The 21,416-nt window shown below is 49.4% G+C and overlaps 2 protein-coding genes across 11 annotated transcripts in view; one reads left to right on the plus strand and one right to left on the minus strand.

The window, feature by feature from the left end:
- Window positions 1–8,174, plus strand: part of COL8A1 (collagen type VIII alpha 1 chain) — an 88,735-nt gene extending 80,561 nt beyond the window's left edge. For all 4 annotated transcript variants that reach the window (XM_042788447.1, XM_033005291.2, XM_042788448.1 and 1 more), the window contains 2 exons: window positions 3,961–4,276; window positions 6,070–8,174. In XM_042788447.1, coding sequence (XP_042644381.1) covers window positions 3,964–4,276; window positions 6,070–7,970 — 2,214 coding nt within the window. In that variant the 5' untranslated portion in view covers window positions 3,961–3,963 and the 3' untranslated portion in view covers window positions 7,971–8,174. The remainder of the gene's footprint in view (window positions 1–3,960; window positions 4,277–6,069) is intronic.
- Window positions 8,175–13,996: 5,822 nt separating this feature from the next.
- ST3GAL6 (ST3 beta-galactoside alpha-2,3-sialyltransferase 6) overlaps window positions 13,997–21,416 on the minus strand; it is a 51,895-nt gene continuing 44,475 nt past the window's right edge. For all 7 annotated transcript variants that reach the window (XM_042788221.1, XM_042788218.1, XM_033005302.2 and 4 more), the window contains 3 exons: window positions 20,826–20,963; window positions 17,084–17,236; window positions 13,997–15,404 (listed from right to left, as the gene is read on the minus strand). In XM_042788221.1, the coding sequence (XP_042644155.1) occupies window positions 15,324–15,404; window positions 17,084–17,236; window positions 20,826–20,963 (372 nt within the window). In that variant the 3' untranslated portion in view covers window positions 13,997–15,323. The remainder of the gene's footprint in view (window positions 15,405–17,083; window positions 17,237–20,825; window positions 20,964–21,416) is intronic.

The following is a 21,416-nucleotide window of genomic DNA, read 5'->3' on the forward strand; positions in this document are numbered from 1 at the left end:
GAAACACTGAAGGACTGTCCCAGGCATCCCTCACGCTTCAGGCCAGGCTTGCCTTGCAGTGACAGCGTCGGACAGAGACAATCCAGCTGAACCCACTGCCGGGAGGCAGCGAGCACGACCAGTCGCACACACGACTCTACCACATTTCTCATCAAGAATCATTCTGTCTGATCCCTCCTTCCTTTGGGAGCAGGGGGAGAGACAAACCGTGCGGCCGGTGCCGAACACAGGCTGCTTCCCCGGTACCTGTGGCAGATCTCAAGACCCAGACAGCCCACACAGGCCACTGGGGAGGCTCTGACCTCCTCCCTCGAAGATGTCAGCCAAGTCCCATCTAGCCTGGGGTTGTTCAGTAAATAAACCCCTACCTTCCACCTCAGCTAGTCACAGGCTCCAGCCCCAGCCAAAATCAATAGATGAGGAGCAATCTGTCATTTCCAGGCCACACTGTTTTGGTTATGATGAGTCAAAAAACGCTAAAGGAAACGCAGATGTAGTGAGATCACCTCATTTTCTGGAGCTTTCCTATCTCAAAGAAGTCTTGCCTGATCTCCCTCAAAATTTCCACACCCACGCACAAGGACGACTCGTGTGCTGCGTGGGCACGCCCGTTAAACCGCGGGCGCGCTGGGTGACGCCTGGCAGGGCCGAGGGGGCTCGGCACCGGCAGCGGGAGGCTGCGTTCACGCTGAGCTGCGGGCAGGCTGGTGTCTCCCCGTAGGAAATTTTTTCCAGTTATTTCAAATAGCTCCCACTCGCACACAAAGCCCATGTTTTGTAATAAAAACAAGGAGAAAAATCACATCCAAAGGAATTTTACCTATTTCCCCCTCCACTTATTCCACTGAGGTTATCTTTTTAAAAAAACAAATCCCAAAAAACTGGCCACCAGAACAACAAAGTAGCCAAGAAGCTAATTTAATAACCTCCTTCTTCAAAATCCACCCTGTCCTTCATACTTGTAGGTTTCAACAACAGTCCTAAATCATCCAGTATCTTCTAATTTTTAAAAAAAATAATAGGTTTCACTGCATTTCTCTTTTCATACAGGCAATGCTTTTCATTTGGGAGAGATGCACAGAATACTGCAAATTTTCCAGGAGCTGAGATTTTCCCTGCAAACTGAGGCAGGGGTTACCCTACTCAGCTACAGAGAGCCAAAGCTGCAGCTACTTGCTCATTATGGTACAGAAAGGCTGGCAGAGACAAGAGTGGGGATACAACCCCTCACCCCAGCCCCCGACCCCCCCAAAAGGTCACTCGGGGTCCAGGTGCCCAGATGAAGCCGCAGCAGGTTAATAAGTTACCCTGTCCCACGCACGGCCTGCCCTCGCAGTCCAGTGCTGTCGAGCTTTAAGCAGAAATACCACGTCCTAAAGCCCTAATCCTCCAGCTCCCAGAAAAGCAGCCAGCTGAGGGCTAAAAGCCACATTCAACTCTCTGGAGATGCAGCGTTTGCTGAAATGCTTTGCTGAACAAGGATGAGTGACTGTGCTTGGGCTTTAGCTGCACTTACAGGCTCCCATACATCTTGGCTCTGGTTTTCTTTGCCACATGGCAGCTGGTTACATCCAAGACCTTGAATTCCTGGGAGAGAAAGTGACTGTAGAAACTCAGCTGTGCAACATATGCTCCATCTAGTGTTTACCCACTAATATTTCATTTTCTTAAATGGTTTGTTTTGCTGTTAACACACAGTTCCATCTTTTCTGTAGTTCATTTGCCTATTTAGGATCCTCATTGAAAATATTAACATTTTCCTGGTCATTTTACCTATGCAGTTTTGATTTAGCCTCTACTTGCACCTTCAGTAATGATGATACACTAATTTCCACTAAGGGATTAGATCTCGCAGAACAAAATTAAGCAGAAATGTTTTAAGAGCAGTGAGCATTTCTCCAGGTTCTTTGCTAACGCCAAGCGAATGGAGAACTTTGAGCAGGTGTAAAACTGAAAACCAAACGGCACCCAGTGTTACCGCCCGGTCAGTAACATCCACCACAGCACGGAGCAGAGAGAAGCCGGTTCCTGGGGATGGTCCGTGCCAGCCCGCCCAGCGCTCGAGCCCAGCCGGGAAATCACAAGCCACGACTCCGGGGCTCGACGCCGGCCGTGCCACTGACCACCCCCTCCCTGAGCTCAGGCTTTCGCAGCCGCCCTACAGCCCACTCACACCCTCTGCCCACGGGGCACGAGTCCCTCGCAGACACGTTGCAAAGTCCCACCCTCCCAAATTATTCTGAGGACCATTCTGGATGCCTGCTGTACACTACGCAGCGCTAGAGGAGACAGGCAGAGCTGCTTGCTGCCCCATCCTGCAGAAACAAATTTCCTCCCTCCGACCCCACCTAGCTCTCACACCTTCCCCGGGGTGGCGGTGGCCTCACCTGCCCGAAACCAGGTCTCTGCAGGGCTCCTGCGAGGACACATCCCAGCCCACATCGGATCACGCCGCCCCCCACGCGAGGGGAGTCCTCCCAGATGCTGCAGGTTCACCTAGTGCAGGGGAACCCGGGCTGCAGCCCCGTGAGCAGCTGGGCTCGGGTGGGGAACAGCCACAGCAGGGGAAGGGGAAAAGCTGCTCCCCACAAAAAAAAAGACCTCCTCAGGCACAGGGGGAACAGTGCTGAGCCCCTTTGCCACAAACCGAGGGGCTTTTTTCACCCTCTGTGTGGAGGCAGGCTGTGGGGGAAGGACAAGAAAAGAAGGAGGCAGCACAAAGCCCCGGCTGCCTCCTCAGGCCACCCTGGTCACACCTGGGCTCATCGGGGCCCCTCAGCTGCTGGGAGCCAGCCCCGACGAGCGGTTGGGCAAAGCTCTGCCAGCGCGTGCGTGTGGCAGGGGCTCCTCCAGGTGCCCGGGTCAGGTGCAAGGCGTCTCCGCGTGGCAGAAAAGCAGGGACAGGGGAACAGCCGTCAGGGCTGGCAATCACCACGTGCATTTGAAGAGAGCACGACTTGCCTACCGGGCTTGGGTGTGGGACAAATGGCAAAATACCTGAACACATGGAGGGTCTCCTTGTTACCTCAGGCTGCCCCCACATTTGCACTCGTTTAGGGAGTTCCCAGTTCCTGCTTTGCTGCTCACCTGCTAGTAATGCCCTTACTGCAGAAAGGAAAGCCAGCAGCAGATGGGACAAGAAGTCCCAGGCTTATATTTTGATAAGGAAGAAAAAGAAAGAAAACCCCAAACTGTTCTATTATGTTAGCGGGGCTGGTTAGACGCTGAGATGGGCCGCCTGGAGAGGGGGAGAACTTCAGAAAATAGTTGAACATCCCTGGAGAAAGGCTTGGGGTGGCTGATCCTGCCCGGAAGCAGTGAGGGCCCAGTTCTGCCAGGTGAAGGCTGAGAGGATCAGAGCCCAGCTTGGGAGGAGAGCTGGCAAGGAGCTGCAATAGGAAGGGAGAGCCCCTGGACTCTGCGGCCATGGGGCACAATTCCAGGCACAGACCTAAGGTGCAGAAACAGCTTTCGTTGCCATGGAAAGCATAGCAGGAGGGGTGTTGATAATTTAGCTTCCCTTGGGCAGAAAGCATTTAGGAGAACCCCACATGCCCCTGCCTGTTCTCCCCCAGGGCCGGAGCTTGAAGCAGAGCTCCTCAAACCTTGTGTCACGGCACTGACACAAGTGAGAAAGTGGCAAACTACAGCTTGGGGATGGGAGGGAGCGGGTCCCCATACGGAGAAACTGCAGAGGGAACTGCCCAGGGCGTGTAAAACTAAATGCATATAAGGACATTTGCTGTAATAGTACTATTTAAGTAAGGGCCTCCAATAAACCAGACACAGGCCTGCTGCAGGGTGTCTTCCAGGGCAACGCACAAACCAGAGCCAGTTTGTGGAGATGTAGGGGCAGTTTGCTGCAGAAAACAAGAGCAGGTCGGCCCTAATGGGAAATACACGACGGGAAAAAAACACGTTCTGCCAACTATGGGTTTTGTTGTGTTTTTTTTTTTGCAGGTGATGGCCGGGCTGCTCTTCCCTGTGCAGCTGCTGGCAGTGGCCATCACCATTTACCTGGAGCTGGTGAGCTCTGCTCAAGGCGGCGTCTACTATGGGATCAAGCAGCTGCCACCCCAGGTGCCCCAGTATCAACCCCTCGGACAACAAGTACCTCACATGCCCCTGGGCAAAGAAGGCATCCCGATGCAGCACATGGGCAAGGAGGTGCCCCACGTGCAGTACGGGAAAGAGTACCCCCATCTGCCTCAGTACATGAAGGAGGTCCCGCAGATGCCTCTGCTCGGCAAGGACATGGCTCCCAAGAAGGAGAAAGGTAGGTTTGCCGGGGGGGGGGGACGCTGAAGATGGGGAGCAGGCTGCTGCAGGCTGCCCCAGGGAGTGGCCAGGTTGGTACCTGGCCACGGGTGGACAAAACGGGCTGTGACACATGAGCTGTGGAGCAGGTTGGGGTCACCAGAGCAAGGCCACAGTCACGCTGCGGGCAGCAGCACCGAGTCGGTTTGGGTGCTTGCTCCAGGCTGGGAGAAACCTCGGAATCCCACCCACCTGCAGAAAACCTTCTGATGGCGTTTCAAATGGTGGCCCAGGCAGACAGGCCGGGACCCTGCCCGGAGGTGCTCCCGCTCTCACTGCAGCAACTGGACACGAAAAGAACTAAGAGCCCCAAGATTTGAATTTACAGGAATATCACGGTTTTGTCTGGATTTGTCCAGACCCTGTGATTTAGAGGTTTGCAGATAAAATCATACAACTGCTCTTCTGACTCTGCAGTCCTCTTTCTGTAGGTTATTTATAGGCATAACGGAGGCATCGAAGGTACAGAGCATTACTGCACGAGTCTGCACATACAACACTTCCAGTATCCAGTAAAGGAAGTTTGGACAACGTTAGGATATTTCAGAAAACAACCAAAAATGTCCAAAATAGAAAGGGCAACCAGGAACACCCAGCATCATAAAATCCTTTTGGGGACAGCGAGCGTCCGTGCCGCTTCAGACAAGCTGGTTAACTCATTGTCTTATTGAGGGTTCAGCATAACCACAGGCTCCGCTGGCTTCAGAGGGAAACGGAAGATTTCAGGGCCTATTTTTGGAGTGTCTGAACCAGCACAACTGGCCGTAGTAAAACCAACCTATGTCGTGAGCAAAGGAGGTTTTCTACGTGCATAAGACACAACATATGCAGAGAGGGAGGGTTTCTGCTTCCCAAAGAACAGCTAATTCTCTTGACCTGAAACCTCATCTCCCCTCTTCCCCCAAACCTCCACTTCTTTATCCATTTTAAAGCCAGAGAGAAGCAGACTTTCCACATAACACAGCAAGTCTGCAGCTTGAAAAGCAACCAACCCCAGCACAACCACTCCCACACGGCAACTCCCTCACCCTGACCTGCAACGCTAAGTGGTCACATACACAAAAATGTGGGTTTGGACAACCAAAACATTTCGTGAAGTGCTTTAGAAGAGCTCTAACTAGACACGGCTGCGCCAAAAACCTGCGGGAGCTTGGCAACGCTGGGTAAGGCTGTAGGTTTCCAGTACTGTCTTAATGGGAACCAAGGTCTTGTCGTGCATACATATGCAGTCATATCTACAGATAAACTTCTGATACAACCTTTTTAAATTGATCTTGCTAGCGTAAGCCCCTCCAGCGACAGCACTTTTATGCCAGAACTACTCCTACGGCACGAGAGCACTGAGCAGCTTCTGTGTCCTGCGAAAACTCTTAAGAGTAGCTTAGTCTACAGCAACACGGGACAAAAAGCAGATTTCGCTGCGTAAGATTGTATAGGTGGAAAACACCAGTAAAGTGCAAACAGCTTTTACACGGCAAAAAATAAGCAAAATAACGCCAAATAATTATTTTATGGAAACAGAAACGCACATGCGAGGTTGGAGTACGAACAACAGTAGCAACATCCTCTTCTTTCCAAACACCAACCTGTAACTCACTGGCCAGCTCTGCCTCCCCTCCTACCATGAAACCAAGAGCCATTGTAACAAGCACACTCAATTCAAAACTGCCTCGGTGTTCCTCGGAGGATGCAACTGCAATCACCTTCTGTCTCTCCCCCTCCCTTTCTCTTTTTCTCTTCTCCCCAACCCAGAAATGCCCGTACGTAGCCTGAGGGGCGAGCAAGGTCCCCCCGGTGAGCCTGGACCGAGAGGCCCGCCGGGACCACCAGGATTACCGGGTCACGGTGTGCCAGGAGCCAAAGGAAAACCCGGCCCGCAAGGATACCCAGGAATTGGGAAGCCGGGTTTGCCAGGGATGCCGGGGAAACCGGGGGTCATGGGGCCGCCGGGGCCAAGAGGGGAGATGGGGCCAAAGGGGGAGATCGGGCCCATGGGGATACCCGGGCCGCAAGGACCGCCGGGGCCTCACGGGCTTCCCGGCATAGGGAAAGCGGGTGCTCCGGGGCTGCAGGGACAGCCGGGCCCGAAGGGCGAGCCGGGGATGAAGGGGCCCCCGGGAGCCCCCGGGATCCCAGGGCCAAAAGGGGAGAAGGGCGTCGGGATCCCAGGTTTGCCGGGGCTGAAGGGCCCACCCGGGCTGCCCGGCCCTCCCGGCCCCGTGGGGCTGCCGGGGGTCGGCAAGCCGGGCATGGTCGGCTTCCCTGGCCCACAGGGACCCCTAGGCAAACCCGGACCCCCGGGGGAGCTGGGGCTGCAGGGGCCCCCAGGGGTCCCCGGGATCCAAGGCCCTCCCGGAGTGCCCGGTGTTGGCAAACCCGGCCAGGACGGCGTCCCCGGCCAGCCGGGCTTCCCGGGCGGCAAAGGGGAGCAGGGCCTGCCCGGCCTGCCGGGGCCCCCTGGCCTCCCCGGGGTTGGGAAGCCGGGCTTCCCGGGGCCCAAGGGCGAGCGCGGCGTGGGTGGGCTGCCCGGCCCCCTGGGGCCGAAGGGGGAGAAGGGGCACGCAGGGCCGCCTGGCATGGGGGGGCCGCCGGGGGAGCCAGGCCAGCCGGGACTGCCCGGCATCATGGGCCCGCCGGGGGCCGCCGGCTTCCCCGGGCCCAAAGGCGAAGGCGGTGCCGTGGGGCCGCCGGGACCGGTGGGCCCCAAGGGCGAACCCGGCCTGCAGGGCTTTCCCGGAAAGCCGGGCTTCCCGGGGGAGGTGGGCGCCCCGGGGCTGCGGGGGCTGCCGGGCCCCACTGGGCCCAAGGGGGAAGCCGGCCACAAAGGCTTGCCGGGGCTGCCGGGCGTCCCGGGGCTCGTGGGGCCGAAGGGCGAGCCGGGGCTCCCCGGCGCCCAGGGGCTCCAGGGCCCCTCGGGCATCCCGGGCATCGCAGGACCCAGCGGTCCCATCGGCCCCCCGGGGCTGCCGGGGGCCAAGGGGGAGCCCGGCCTGCCCGGCCCCCCCGGCTTCCCCGGCGTGGGCAAACCCGGCGCCGCGGGGCTGCAGGGCCCCCCGGGGAAACCCGGGGCACTGGGTCCCCCTGGCCAGCCGGGACTCCAGGGGCCGCCCGGCCCCCCCGGCCCCCCAGGCCCCCCGGTCATCATCCCACCCACTCCGCCGGCCGTGGGGCAGTACCTGCCCGAGGCGGGGCCGGGGATTGAGGGCGTCAAGCCCCCCTACGGCTACAAGAAGGGCAAGGCCGGCGGCGCCGTCTACGAGATGCCCGCGTTCACGGCGGAGCTCCTCACCCCCTTCCCCCGGGTCGGGGTGCCCGTGAAGTTCGACAAGCTCCTCTACAACGGCCGGCAGAACTACAACCCCCAGACAGGGATCTTCACCTGCGAGATCCCCGGCGTCTACTACTTCGCCTACCACGTCCACTGTAAAGGGGCCAGCGTCTGGGTGGCGTTGTTCAAGAACAACGAGCCGCTGATGTACACCTACGACGAGTACAAGAAGGGCTTCCTGGACCAGGCTTCGGGCAGCGCCGTTGTCCAGTTGATGCACGGAGACAAGGTTTACGTTCAAATGCCATCCGAGCAGGCGGCAGGACTCTACGCCGGGCAGTACGTTCATTCTTCTTTTTCAGGATATTTATTGTATCCCATGTAAAACAAAAACCAGACACACACACACACACACACACACACACACACACACACACACAGTCAAAACCTTTCTTCTCTGCTTCAAACTTTTATACCATGAAAGATGCATTTTATGACTGTTTCGGACCATCTTGTACAAAAAAAAAAAAAAAAATTGCAAAGTTTAACATTATGCACAGCTAGTTATAAAAAAAAAAAAAAGGTGTGGTGAACATATCTAAAGATGTGTATCAGGTTCATAAGCAGTTGTCTTGCACCCGAGGGGGACATATTAGCTGTACATTATATATTTCTGTGATGCTGCCATGCTTACTTCGTTTCATTCACAATAATTCAGTACTAAGGTTCAAATCCGTGTACGTCACTCACTCCTGTTGCATATTTGACCGTTGCATTGATCATAGCTATTAGGTGAAAACCAGTGACTTAAACCAGAGTAGGTCAGTCTCAAATTATACAGAGTGGCTTTTTATCTGTTTGGGTGGGGGTTTTTTTAGGTTTTTTTTTTGTGACAGCAGGTCTGCCTGACAAGCAAAGGTTCTCGTAGCTGGCGACCTTTATTTCCCTTCCCCTCACATAAAATATTCCTGCAGGTGTGGTTTTGTTTCCTGAACAATTTATTTATGATGGAAAAGGAGTACTGACGGTGTAACTACTCCTCACGAGCCTTTTCCAGCAGTCACTGGACCCAGAACGCCGCCACTGACTCTGGCAGGCGCTGGGTTCACCTCCAAATGCCGCAGCACTCGTGCATTTGCACGGCCGAGGTAGATGAGGTACATCAGAGATGGAAATGAAGGGTTCCCCTTCACTTTGTGCCACGTGATAGAAACATTTTGGCCCACATGTGGCAACAGAGGAGGGCGGTATAAATTCCCAGGGATTTCTGTGCTCAAGCCAAGAGCCTGCGTCTGTTTGGCTTGTCAGAAGAGACGACCACTGTGCCACTCGGCCAAAATTAAATCAGTTCACTCTTCAGTCAATGACTAGGCAAAGCAAAAGTAGTTCCATTTGCTAATTAACTAATTTGTTGCTCGAGATCAACCAACAACTTTACCAGCAATACTGATCATGCAAATTTACCCGAGAACCTTATTTTATAGAAAAGCTGATTTCCGATCCTTATTTATATGTTACTAATTGTCAAGGAGAACCTGCAGACCTTGATCTTTTCTGTATGTGAGGAAAGCAACTTCTGTGCAAGAGCTGTCTGTTCATCAATGGTGCTAATCTCGCCTCAAAAGTACTCGTTTCCAAGGGGCAGTGTACTTTGCTGTGGTTCCCTGTACAGTGCTGCACATCACACACTGTTACAACACTAGTTGAGAGAGTTAAATACTCATCACTTCTTCAATGTCTTTAGCTAATGCTACTGCTTTTGATTCAAAAATGAACTAGATTTTTCATGCAGAACTAAGATTGGATTTAACTGGCATTACCATTATTTAAATGCAGAGTTTAATGGAGTCTAACATTGACTAAGGACTCCGGTGATATAATGTGGTGCTTTATCTCAGAAATTTTATGGAACGGTGGCAGGAACAGATGGACAGTTTACCAGGCTTTGGTGACTTTGGTATGTTCCCAGAATATATGAGATATGTCAAAAGCAAATAATTTTGTATTTAAAATTTTTGTACTGATTTGAAAAAAAAAAATATCTTATTAAATATCTTTAAAAAAAAAAAAAATCCTTTCTTCATTCAGCAGAACTGTTAGAAGGGACATTCAGCCCACTGAATTCACGTATGAGAACACAAGGACAAGGGGTGCTCCTCTGGGTCTGTGCCCGCCTAAGAGGCCGGAGCTGGCTGTGCAGGCTGGGAGGTGCACACCACGTCCCTGCCTCTGCCTGCCATTCCCAAACGGCTTTTCCCATTCCTCCCCCCCCCCACCCCCACCCCGGTTTTCACCTGCAGCAAAAACCCCGTGTGAAAGTGGCAACCTACTTGTCACTGATCTACACCACGCTTCAACTGCGGCTCCACCGCGGGGAGTAAAGTGTAACCCGCAGTGTGGCTCACCCCCACCTCACCTCAAAGACCAGCATTTCCTCCCAGCCGGCCAACCCCTGGACTGTCAGTACCAAAATGAACGCAGTGAACACCTACTCACGCCAGGTAATCGTTTTCTGAATCTGCCTTAGACTCCCCGAAGCCGCTGGCTGAGCAGCCCCCCAGCATCTCATTTTTACTGCATAAAGAGAAAACAAAACATGAGCCAAGTATCGCAATCAGCGTCTCTCACTCTCTACCTAAAGTCTTTCATCACACTCCACCTTCTTAGTTATGTCTTTTATCTTAGCACTCCCCTGGAAGTACCCAATAAGATAAACTGGCAAGATAAAAAAAACATGAAAAACTAAAATCAGGATGCTGCTCTTGATCTTTCCCACAAAAACTACGTCCCAGCTTTGCTTTTACTCAGCCTGGAGTGAGATCTCCACCCGCAGTACAGCTCAGCCTACTTGGGTTCAAAAAACGTCAGCTCTGCTCTGCTAAGCACCCAGGTTTGTTCTGAAACTCGATACCGTATCGGACAAGACTGTGTGTACTTACACACCATTCATAATGGGGCTGGGCACACACACGCATCCGCGCACACACACACACACACACAGGGCTGACCTTGCAAAAACAAGCCTGAGGGCACCGACTTTAACACAGTTTATTCACAGGAAAATAATCTCTTTCCATTTGGAGCATTCAAAATTTCACTTGAAACAACTGTAAGAATATCTTCAGAATACAGCTGGCACTTTAAAGGCATATAAAACTTAAGACGAATGGCAAATCAAAAAAGTATTTACCAATACCAAAAACAGATGTTGATCTTCATGTTCTTAAAAATCAGACTCCACTTAAAAGTTAAGGTATTTATACTACCTCCCAGGACACTGTTAAAAAGGAAAGCGTGGCATAGGAAACAAGAGGCACCACACATTAATTATTAAACACCAAAGTTGTGATTCTGTATTATCATCACCAATACAGTCACTGGAAATGTCATTTAGTAGTATCTTTTAGGCACTCTCAGATTTGTATGTAGTGCAATAGTTTGTGTCCTTCCTTAAGTCGTAGCTCTGAACTTCCCTTAATTACAGCAGAGGAAAAAATACTTTCTCAACAGGAAACAAACAAACAAAAAAATAAAAACCAAACTCCCTAAAAGTCTGAGCCAAACAGAGCCTTCAGCTGATGCATGTCATCCTGCCTGCTCTGTGCGTACTTTGGTACCTTAGAGCTGGGTCTTTCTGATGGTGCAGCACTCTGAAGGGGTGACAGATGAAACGCAGGAGCAGCTTTGCTGTGAGATGCTGCTGTCCTGAAATTCAGCAGGCTGCTGGAGAACAGGGCAGGGGAAGAAAGGATGAGACCATCCGACTTTGCAACTGATACAGGAAGAAAATTGATGGGACACACTGGATACCTGTATAGCTACGTCATTACCAGACATGAAAATAAAGCTGGCAGCACCCTGGGACTCAAAATTGGCAGCTTTGCTGCTGCCGTAGTAATAAAAAAAATTGAGTGGCTTTCATAGGAGAGCTTCAGTGCAGGGATTTTACTTTCAGGAATGGCTAAAATGGAAAGTCTTGACAGCAGCTCACTCTCAGAAAAGATCTAAGTATTTGGATTTAGCATTATTGCTTTTTTCAAAAAGTCCCAAGGCAAGTCTTTGGCGTTGCAAAATGCCTGTGAAAACGTGTGCCCAGACAGAACAGGCACTGTGATCTGTGAGCGCTGCTGGGAAACACGCTGCGTGCAGGCAGGGGTTCTTGCCTGCACGAAGTTACTGAAAAAGCAGTACCTGTCCTCAAGGCAAAGTAGCAGAAATGACAAGCAGGTGACGAAGCAGGGCTGGTATACACAGAATCCTACCAAAACATCTGACACGGGTGAGAGTGGGGGAGGAATGAATCACTTGGGTCACTGCTTATTATTGAAGAGAAAAGCTACTGGCCTGCAAGCTGTGCTTTCAAAAAAAAAAAAAACAAAAAAACACCACCAACAACAACAACAAAAAAAAACCAACCAAAAAAACCAAACCAAACAAACAAAAAAACCAAACCAAAACAAAACAAAAAGACCAAACCAAACAAACAAACAAAAGCCAACTGGTACCCCCTGGTTTATCAACAGTATCAGCTCCTGGCTCAGTCCCGAGAGAACAGGTCTGGCTATAAATGTTACTCAGTCACCCTGGGACGAGAACCTTGGCATACGCAGACTCGACATCCCTGCGGGAGCACAAAAGTGGGAGAAAAATATCCCTGGGAGTGCTGCTTAATTTTAAAAAATACGTCAGTCATACAAATGGGGAGGCTTATTAAAAAGAAATAAAAAGGAGCAGCCGATAAGGATAAATGTTTGCAGACAGCATATTAAATGCATTGAGAATATCAAACATTTGAAAAAAAAAAAAAAAAACAAACTAGGGAGACAAAAGCAGATGTAGTAAAAAAAAATTAATAAAGGAATCTAACCAAAGAGTTTGAGGGGGACGCCATTTGCTTGCCATGAAGCCTTTTTTCCAATTATTTTTGTGGGAAACTAACTATAGGAGAACAAACCCCCCAAAAAGCAGAAAACCTCCTAGGAAAATTAGAAGGCGGCAACGATTTAGATTAGTGGGAAAAATATCTCCAGAGAGGAAACGAAGCAGAGGAAATAACCCCGTCCTCCGAACCACGGCTGCCTACCCACCTCCTGCCACGGGGGCCGGGCTGGAGGAGCAGCAGGAAGCAGCCTGCACCCTCGCAAGAACCAGGCCCTGCGAGGAGAGGGCAAATTCGACAGCTCCCCTGGAAAAAAAAACCCCTCAGAGCCAGCGCACTGCCCACGGCCGGACCGGTGGCGGCAGCCCGTGGGAGAGCTGCGGGGCCCGGCTCGGGGAGCCACCACGGGTTTCCACGGGGAAAAAGGCAGCCCCCCACTTCCACCTGGCTCTGCTCTCAGCAGAGTCTGGGCGCTACCAAGGGCTGCTACGGAAAGAGAGCTCGGGCAACAGCGCGACCTTTGCAGAAAGCTTTGCCTCGGCACCTTTTTTTTTTTTTTTTTTTTCCAGGTGGAATTGCTATTGTCAGTAGCCTAAAGCACTGCAGGTCTGGGGCTTCTTCATTAAGTGAAATAATCAGAAGAAATAAATGCTGGTAGAGACAATGCAAATTTCTCCTCAAAGCCTTAGGAATGCACATGTTAGAGAAAAAAAAAAAAAAAAAAAAAAAAAAAAAAGGAAACACTTCTGCCACCTGGTGAAGAAATCCTCCACTTCCACCACCACAGTCGCCGCTCCAGTGCCCCCCGCTCCCCCAGTGCCCCCCACGCAGCGAGACAAGGGGCCGCCCCTGCAGCAGCCGGGCCCCGGGGACACGCGCGACGGTGGCACAGCCCGACCCCCACTGGGGACACGTCAGGGCCCTCCCCCGCCCCCTGGCACGGATCTGGATGGCATCCGGAGTTATTTCAGCCGCGTCGGATTTGTCTGAAACGGACCAGAGCTCAGGAGCCTTTAGGTGACAACACGAGCCGCCTCCCCTCCGAAATTCACCCTGCCCTCGCTCATTCCCAAAGGGCAGAGCCAAGGAGCTGAAGACGGAGATGAGAACCACGGGGAGGTGGGTACTTTAAACACCTATTGCACTCCGCAGGAGAAACGGGAAAAAAGAAAGATGACTCTTGGGTCACTTCAATGCTTGTTCCTCTACATTGCTGCAGCAAAGAAGTCGTGTCCAGTACTCCTGCAATCCTCAGATTCTGAAAATACAAATACCCTGCTCCTGAGCTGCGAGAAGTTTATATTCATACTCTAATTGTTTGCACTGCTCCTAAACATACTAAAACTCTATATAATGTTATTAAAAAGCAGCAAAGGTTTTTCTACCAACTTTAAAGACTTTTTTTTTTCTGAAGTGGACTTCTTTGTGCGTTCTTTAGATATGACTGATCAAGAAAACCACAAGATCTTCAAGCAAATCTGTGACAATTAAAAAAAAAATAAAAATCTATATATACACAATGCATGAGAAAATTGGAACAGCATATTACTTGTATTACTTGTTCCTCTGACAGTTGTTGAGGGCATTCCCAGGCAGATTTAACTTAGCAGGCTCATCCGATACAAACCAATACAGGAAACATGAATGTCCCATTAAATGTTTCTATTAAAATTCCAAGTAAGTTCCTACAACTAAATCATTTATTTCAGCCACATCCTTTAAACCTAAATGTCAAGACAGGAGAGGTAAACAGAAGCCAAATGATAATTCAGCTGAGGTACGTCTTGATATTCCCTTACTCTCTCTACTGCCAAAACCAGAGACATTCATTGCTCATATTGATGCATTTCAAAGGTGGAAATGCATTACAGCATCTGAGAGAGGAAATTGTGCTGGCTAGGAAAAAATGCACCTCGATTCTTGGGGAGAGAAGAGAAAGATAAATGAGATCCTGTCCTGGAGATCTAGGAATCCAACAAGCATTGGCTCTAAATTTAAACTCAGGCCTGAGTATCTCTGTCCCAGCTCACGTTTCTGTTGTGGTCCCGGGGGAGCGGCTGACACGCACGTAGTGAGGACAACTCTTCCCTCTTCATATCCCTCTTTTCTAAGCCAAGTCACCAACTGCAAAATCAACTGGACGCACAGCACAGGGAGTATGGTGCTCCATAAAATGAGTAACAACACGAGCACTGTCAAGACCAGCATCTCCACCCATCAGACCAAAGGGTCTTCACCTTCGGCACGGGCGGACGGCAGTTCAGCACCGCTGGCCAGGGCAGAAGCTGAAGCTTCTCTGCTGAAGACGGACGTCCCCTCCTCAGGAGCAGGGCAGACCAAAACCTGTGCGCTCTGTATGCTCCCCCCTTCGCCCAAACACACAGTAATGATTTATAGGCATTGTTTTAAATCCATTTTCCTACAAGGCAGACATTCAAGACTTTGTATCCATCCACTCATTAAACACTGGTCACCTCAGTCTCTTGACGGTATAATAACTTGTTTGGAGGACAAAAACATCAGAAACGAAAAGGTATTCCAGAGAAGTAATTATTTGGAAAGAGTTCTTGCTGATAAATAAGCGATGTGCATCACATTTTGATATATCCCTGATACTTTCAGCTGAAAGTTTCATGGTTTTCCCATTATTAAATAGCTTCACAGAAATTCAGTTAACTCCGTTTGCAATAGTCCACCACCCTCAGGCTTAGAAGAAGCTTCTGCCTTGATGAGGTTTCTGTGCTCCTTTTAAACAGTAAACAGTTATGCTGCACTTAAAAAATAAAAATGTCGTACAAAAAATAAAAATTTTTCAAATCTTGAAAATAGTGATTGTTCTTTGTCTTCTCCATTCAGCTTTCATGTCAAATTGACCACATAGTTCTTGTCTATAAGCTTCTTCAAAAATTTCTGCTCAGCGTTGATGTTGTGGTATTCGTTCTAGAGAGATGTGAGGGAATAACAAAATAAATTCAATTCAAATTATTACCAGAAGCATCACTCCGTTGTTCTTTTCTTTTAATTACCTGTGATATTTGGAAGATGATAAGAGTAGGAAAGCTCTGGGGAAAAGACTTGTTAGCAAAGGCTGCAGCACAGTCTCCCAAGAGTGGCTCTATTGCTCAAAACTAGATTAGATTTTCCACTGGGACACAAACCAGAAGGGATGATCCTTCAGTGGCAATAATGGATGAGACGTGGTCTCACAGAAGTCCTTCCATCACTAACTCTCCCAACTCCTTCCCACGCTTGGAGGGAACACCTGCGTAACCACATTCACAGCACAAGCAGCCAGAAAATTATTAATTCTCAAAACTCAGTGCAGGTTCTTGAAAAACACACATCGGTTGCACCCGGCCCATCAGCCTCAACAAGCCAAAACCAACCCAGCTTCCGCGCTGTATCCAGATCCTGGATACACAAGAGACCACTGAGGTTAGTGGAAGGCAGCACGAGGGAAGTAAATTTACTGACAGTCTTAGACACTTAATCCAGTAAATTAAAATTAACGTAATGCAAATACTGCATAAAAGATTATACTCATGTAGTATAATATTTATAACTTAATGCCACAAAAGAATTAATGATAAGGTGTTTGTTTAGTTGTTTGGTTTTTCAAGTTTCAAGATTTTAGGAAACTTATGGATGTCTATTGAACTAGCAATCAACCTTACCCAAGTTTGGTATACACTGCAAAAAAGCACCTGCAGGGAGGACCCTCAAAATGAAAGTGAGTTCAGCGTCAGAGGAAAATTATCTCTGAGCAGCAGGCACCTAGGAGACCTCAGAGACATGAGAGGCTCCTATGGGCAGTGCCCCTACCCTTTCTCTTCAGGAAAGGGAGGAGGAGAGAAAATGGTCCCCACGTGCACGAGGAATACACATGGAAGAGAAAAGTGTTCACATGGAGGTAAAGGGCTGAGATGGAGCTGCTCAGCGCGCAGAGCTGAAGACAAGAGCAGAGACATAAAAGAAAACAGAGGCATGATCGTAGCCAAGCAGGAGGGAGGAGAAGGCATCCCTGATGTTTGCCAGCCTCCTGCTGCTCCCTCTCCTGGTGAGTTGTGGCTTCCCCCTCCTGGAAGCAGTTTCTTTTCTTACCCGCCTCCAAGAGCTGCTTTTCTTTTCTGCTTTCAATTTCTGAAATACAGTTCTTTTCCCAACTGCAAGTTTGTAGGTCTTAACTCCTTCCATTTCCCCTTGCTCTTCTTTCTCTTTTGTAAGTAGTTTGGCAACTATGACAAATTGTGCAAGCAGCTTGCCAAGCAAGAGAATACAAACAGAAACAACACTACTCATGTTCTGACAGCGCTAGCAAATACGCCTCTATGAACAAGAGCTGTGCAGCCTAAGGATAACACCAAAGCAAAACAGAACATACAAATGGATGTGTCTCATGCAGACGTTGCAGAAAATGGTGTAACACAACAGACACAAATACCATTATCCACGATTTTCAGCAACAAAAGCAGAGATGAAGAGATTCGAGCAATGTTAACCCATGAGCAGCTGAACCAGAAGACAGGATGCCTTTCCGACCTGCAGCCCACACTTCTACCTATATCGAATTGTCCTCCCCAGTTACCAGCTATCTTTCAGCATAAACAAGTGTTTGTTACCTGCATCATCTGAGACATTGTGTCGTTGCCGTAGTAGTGCAAAGAACTGTTTCTGTCAGTGAAGTCGTACTTGAAGCCTGCCAGGTGAACTTCATGGCATATGTGAAACGCAAGTGTGATGGCAATTAGCCCTGTTGTTGGATGCTTGGGTTTCTAAAATGAAACACAAAGAGCACACATACATAAATAACCAGCAGCTTGACAGGAACAGCAAGCCTAAGAATACAGACAGCAGAAATCGGGCAGCCTGGATCTTCTACTGATGTTTGGTTTTGTAGTTTGATCCCCTTTTGTGCCTCATAAGGAGTAAGGTACTGCCCGTGGGTTTTCCATGACCAGGTGTCTGCTGCGTTGGCCTTCCCTTGGACTCCCTGGTTTCTAGGGAGGGCTGAGCCCGTACTGTAGCCCTTCTCCCTGCATAGGCATCAGGAAGGTCGACCCATGCCCCAGCTCAGCAGCCTGCTTTCATGAAATTGGTCAGACTTCAATATATTGGAGGCCATTTCACCTCATCCAGTTTGACTGAATTAGCAGAAGTGTTCAGAAGTTTCTAGATGATGGAGATCCAGATGCATAGAAAACAGCATGACATGTCTCAGATCCTCATAACACCAAGCTAAAGAAGCGTGAATGCTACTGCTACATAAACCTGGCTGCATTTCAACTTTTTCAAAGCAGGGAAATTCCAGAAGAACACAGCTTCAGACCTTCCCCCACTACTTCCATTAGAGGAAAAGAAACTGTAGATAAAATTGCTTATTTCTCCCTACCATGAGATAGCTCAGAAGTAAATGCAATGTAAAACATCAAGAGCAGGTCATAAACAGGTTTTAACTGTGCAAAATTAAGCACACCTAACTGAAAATTAGCACTTCTTACAAGAGCATAGAACAACTCACTGCCACCATCTGTCCTACCTTGTGATAAAATACATGACTGTTTTAGCAGCAGCAGTGATCTGAGAAAGTAAATGAGGCAAGGTCTGTAGAGAGAGGTGAACTCTTTCATTAGACCAACAGATGAAGCTGAGGGCAAAAAGCATCCCCAGAAATGGACAAAACTTTCAGGCCCTTCTTAGCTAAAATAACAATTTTCTCAGAGACCAGATGAGCTACACACTTTCTGTAGCTGCAATCAAATCTCAAACTGAGCACAAAACCACATGCTTTTTTGAACTCTTACCCAAGGCTCAGTTCACCTGCCTCTGACAATGAAGCAGGCAAACCAGTACTGGAGAACTCTGTGCAAAGAGAAGGCAGATAGACTTGATACAGAAAAGTATTTCTTTGTATCATATGATAAAAGAACAAATCCCCAGGAAAAAGTTATTGACATCAGTTCTATAAGCCTTATTAAAGTCACAGAACACCATCTCGTATGTAGAATTTTTTTTGTACCTTTATACAACTCTTGGAGTACTCCAGAAATAACATCAACTTAAAACACATGCTATTGGCCAGGGCTCCTGCCAGTTGGCAAAATAACTTTCTTCCCTGGGGGCCCAATATCATAAACTTAGTGGTGACTCTGTTCCAATGTCCATACTAAAAAGGACCCCAACATTATGGCAGGAATGCTACCTGTCAGGATTAGTGCTGTTTGGAAATAGGAATATCACAGGTTGCAGCTGGCTCTGTTTACCTTTGGCTATCCCGAAGTTCACCTCAAAAGGAGATACTAAAAAACCTCAACACTATTTTTAAAATGTATTATGATGCTAGCGCCCTAGCGATCTTCAGATATCCTCGGCCTGTAATGAAATTTGTTCAGCCGGTCACATGTAATGGGAATCGGCACAGCCCTGGAATGACTCCGCAACGCCTGCATTGCTGCTGGGGCAGCACGCCTCCTTTTACAGTTTTTCTTCCCAGCTCTGCTAACACCACCACGGTTGCTAACAAAGGACCAGAAATGCTTGTCAGACTACACACAAATGTGCGCACGGGGAACATGAGATGGGCTTCAGGGAAAAGGCAGAGGCAGCAGGGAAAGCAACGCTGGTCGCCGGCATCTCCTGCAGGCAGAGGGGGCTGAAGGACAGCACGGAGGAGGCAGCGCCAGCCCTCCCCAGGGACCTGCTACGGCCAGAGCCCCACAGCGGGTCCTGCCAAAGGCCACCCTGCCAGGGGGAACCCCCAGGGCACAACCTGCAGCTTCACCCAGCCATGGCAGAGCCACGGCCCGCCTCCGGGATGGGAGGAAAAGCAAGGAGAAGCAGCACACCAGAGCTGGACCGCTGCTGCTCCTGCTCCTGCTGGGGACGAGGGGCTGCAAAAGCCCCGGGATGGAGCAAGTGGGACGTGGAGGTGGCAGAAAGGGGCTCCAAGCACGGACTCGCTCGGCCCCAGCTCTGGGCAGGGGCGCCCAGCGAGCCGGAGGGGAGCAGAGGGCACGCACGCTGCCCAAAGCGGCTGAGGGCCTGCACCGCCGTGCCAGCTCCAGGACACCACACACATCTCGGCAGCACTCGTCTGCCTTTTCTCCCACTGAGAGGGGAGCACAGGAAGAGACAGGAGGGATTTCGGGAGCCACGGAGGCCACAGACATTCCGTGGCCCTTTAGGAGATAGTTAGGCGCCCGACTACTCTGCTGCCTGGCTCCCACCCTTGGCTGAAGAGCTGAAACGCCACGGAGCACCAGTCAAGCACGCAGCCAAACTGGGTATTCCAGTTTGAGAGTTATTAAGGGAGGAAAAATCCATTAGTAGGCTCAAAAAAAGAAAGACATTTTTAAAAGAGAAATTTTTTTTAAAAGGCACAAAAAACCCCAAAGAAAAAAGCAACAAAACAAACAAACAAAAAAACACACACACACAAAAAAAAACCTCAACTCCCTCAAACATTAGAAAGATTAAACCAGAAAAAAAGTTGTGGTAGATACTCCACAGTGACAGCCAGTCAAGCGTTTACACGCACGTCAGTTGGCTGATCCTGATGAAGCAGCTTTGTGCAAGGGTGTATCTGTGCTAAACAGCAGGTGGCCAGTCCTGACTGCGAGAGGGAGGTCTCCAGCTTGAAGCTTTACCTTTCATCAGAAACATTCTTCAGTCATAAACTGACAGTTAAAATGTATTTTTAAGTCCACATTGTTGGTTAACTCATTACAATGCTTGGCATCGAATCAGTAAGCACAAGAATGCTGCTGGACGTATGTCATTAGCGCTGGGCTGGAATATCCTGAACGCCCCCAGCAGCGTGAAATTGCAGCAGTGTTAGAATTACTGGGTTGCTGGGGCTTTGGGGGGTTTTGTTCGGTTGGTGTGGGGCTTTTTTGGTGTTCTGTTTTTGTTGGGGGGTTTTGTGGGGGTTTTTTTGGTTTGGTTTGTGGTTTTTTTTGTTTGTGGGCTTAGTTGTTTTGGGTTTTTTTTTTAAGAAAAACTATAAGACACCCTACATTTAATAATTCAAGACTCCTTAATATTTCTAGAGGCTCTTTGGATCTGCCCTGTTCCAACGCCTGTCTGCTTTTCCCAATTTTGTAAAAGGCATTATGTCTGTCCACAAAAGCGTTTTCATTTAATGTTAATTACAGAATCCATAAAAAGAGATTTTTGGCATACAAGACTACCCACTCTCTTTCTGGATTCCATTTTCCCATCTTTTCTGAGGATCATCTAAATGCAAACTAACGCAACATGAACCTAAAAGATGTTCTAACATAGTCCACTATAATAAAGAGATAATTACCTCTGAGTACACATTTGGTTGCAGAAAACTGAAAGTCACATAAGGAAAAAGCCTACCTCCTTTTTGGGAAACCGTGTTGGGAAGTGAAGCCATTCATAAGCAGTTTTTCTGGTGATGCTGGGATCAAGAATCCTAATTTGACTAGATTTGTATATCATGTTCAGAGCCGGTTTCTTCCAAAAGCCTTTTGCACTCTGTAACAGGCAAGCAAATGCACATTTTTAACAGCTAGAAAACAGTTAATTTTGGTTTTGCAGCAACTCTAACAAAAGTAAAATCCAAGGGCAGGAGGTTGAGGAAGGAGTGTTAAACCTCCCAATGTTCAACAAAAACACGTGTCACATTGTTCTCCTGCAACAGGATAACCCCCTGCAGCAGTCGAGGTTGGGGCTGGCTGGTTGAAAAACAGCTTTGCAGAAAGGTCCCTGATGGACAAGACACACCAGCAGCGTGCCCTGGAGGCAGAAAATGCTCATTGTGTGCTTGGCCACATTAATAAGAGCAGTAGAGAACAGGTACACAGAAGTTATCATTCTCAAGTACTTCGTACTGTGCCTTTCTGTGGTCTCACAAATGCTGTTTTGGGCTCCCCCCTGTGCAAGAGAAAGTCAAATTGGGGCAAGCTCAGAAGAAAGCCACTAAAACAG

The sequence above is a fragment of the Tyto alba genome, unplaced genomic scaffold (assembly GCF_018691265.1).
Source record: "Tyto alba isolate M040663 unplaced genomic scaffold, T.alba_DEE_v4.0 Super-Scaffold_14, whole genome shotgun sequence".
NCBI lineage: Eukaryota > Metazoa > Chordata > Aves > Strigiformes > Tytonidae > Tyto > Tyto alba.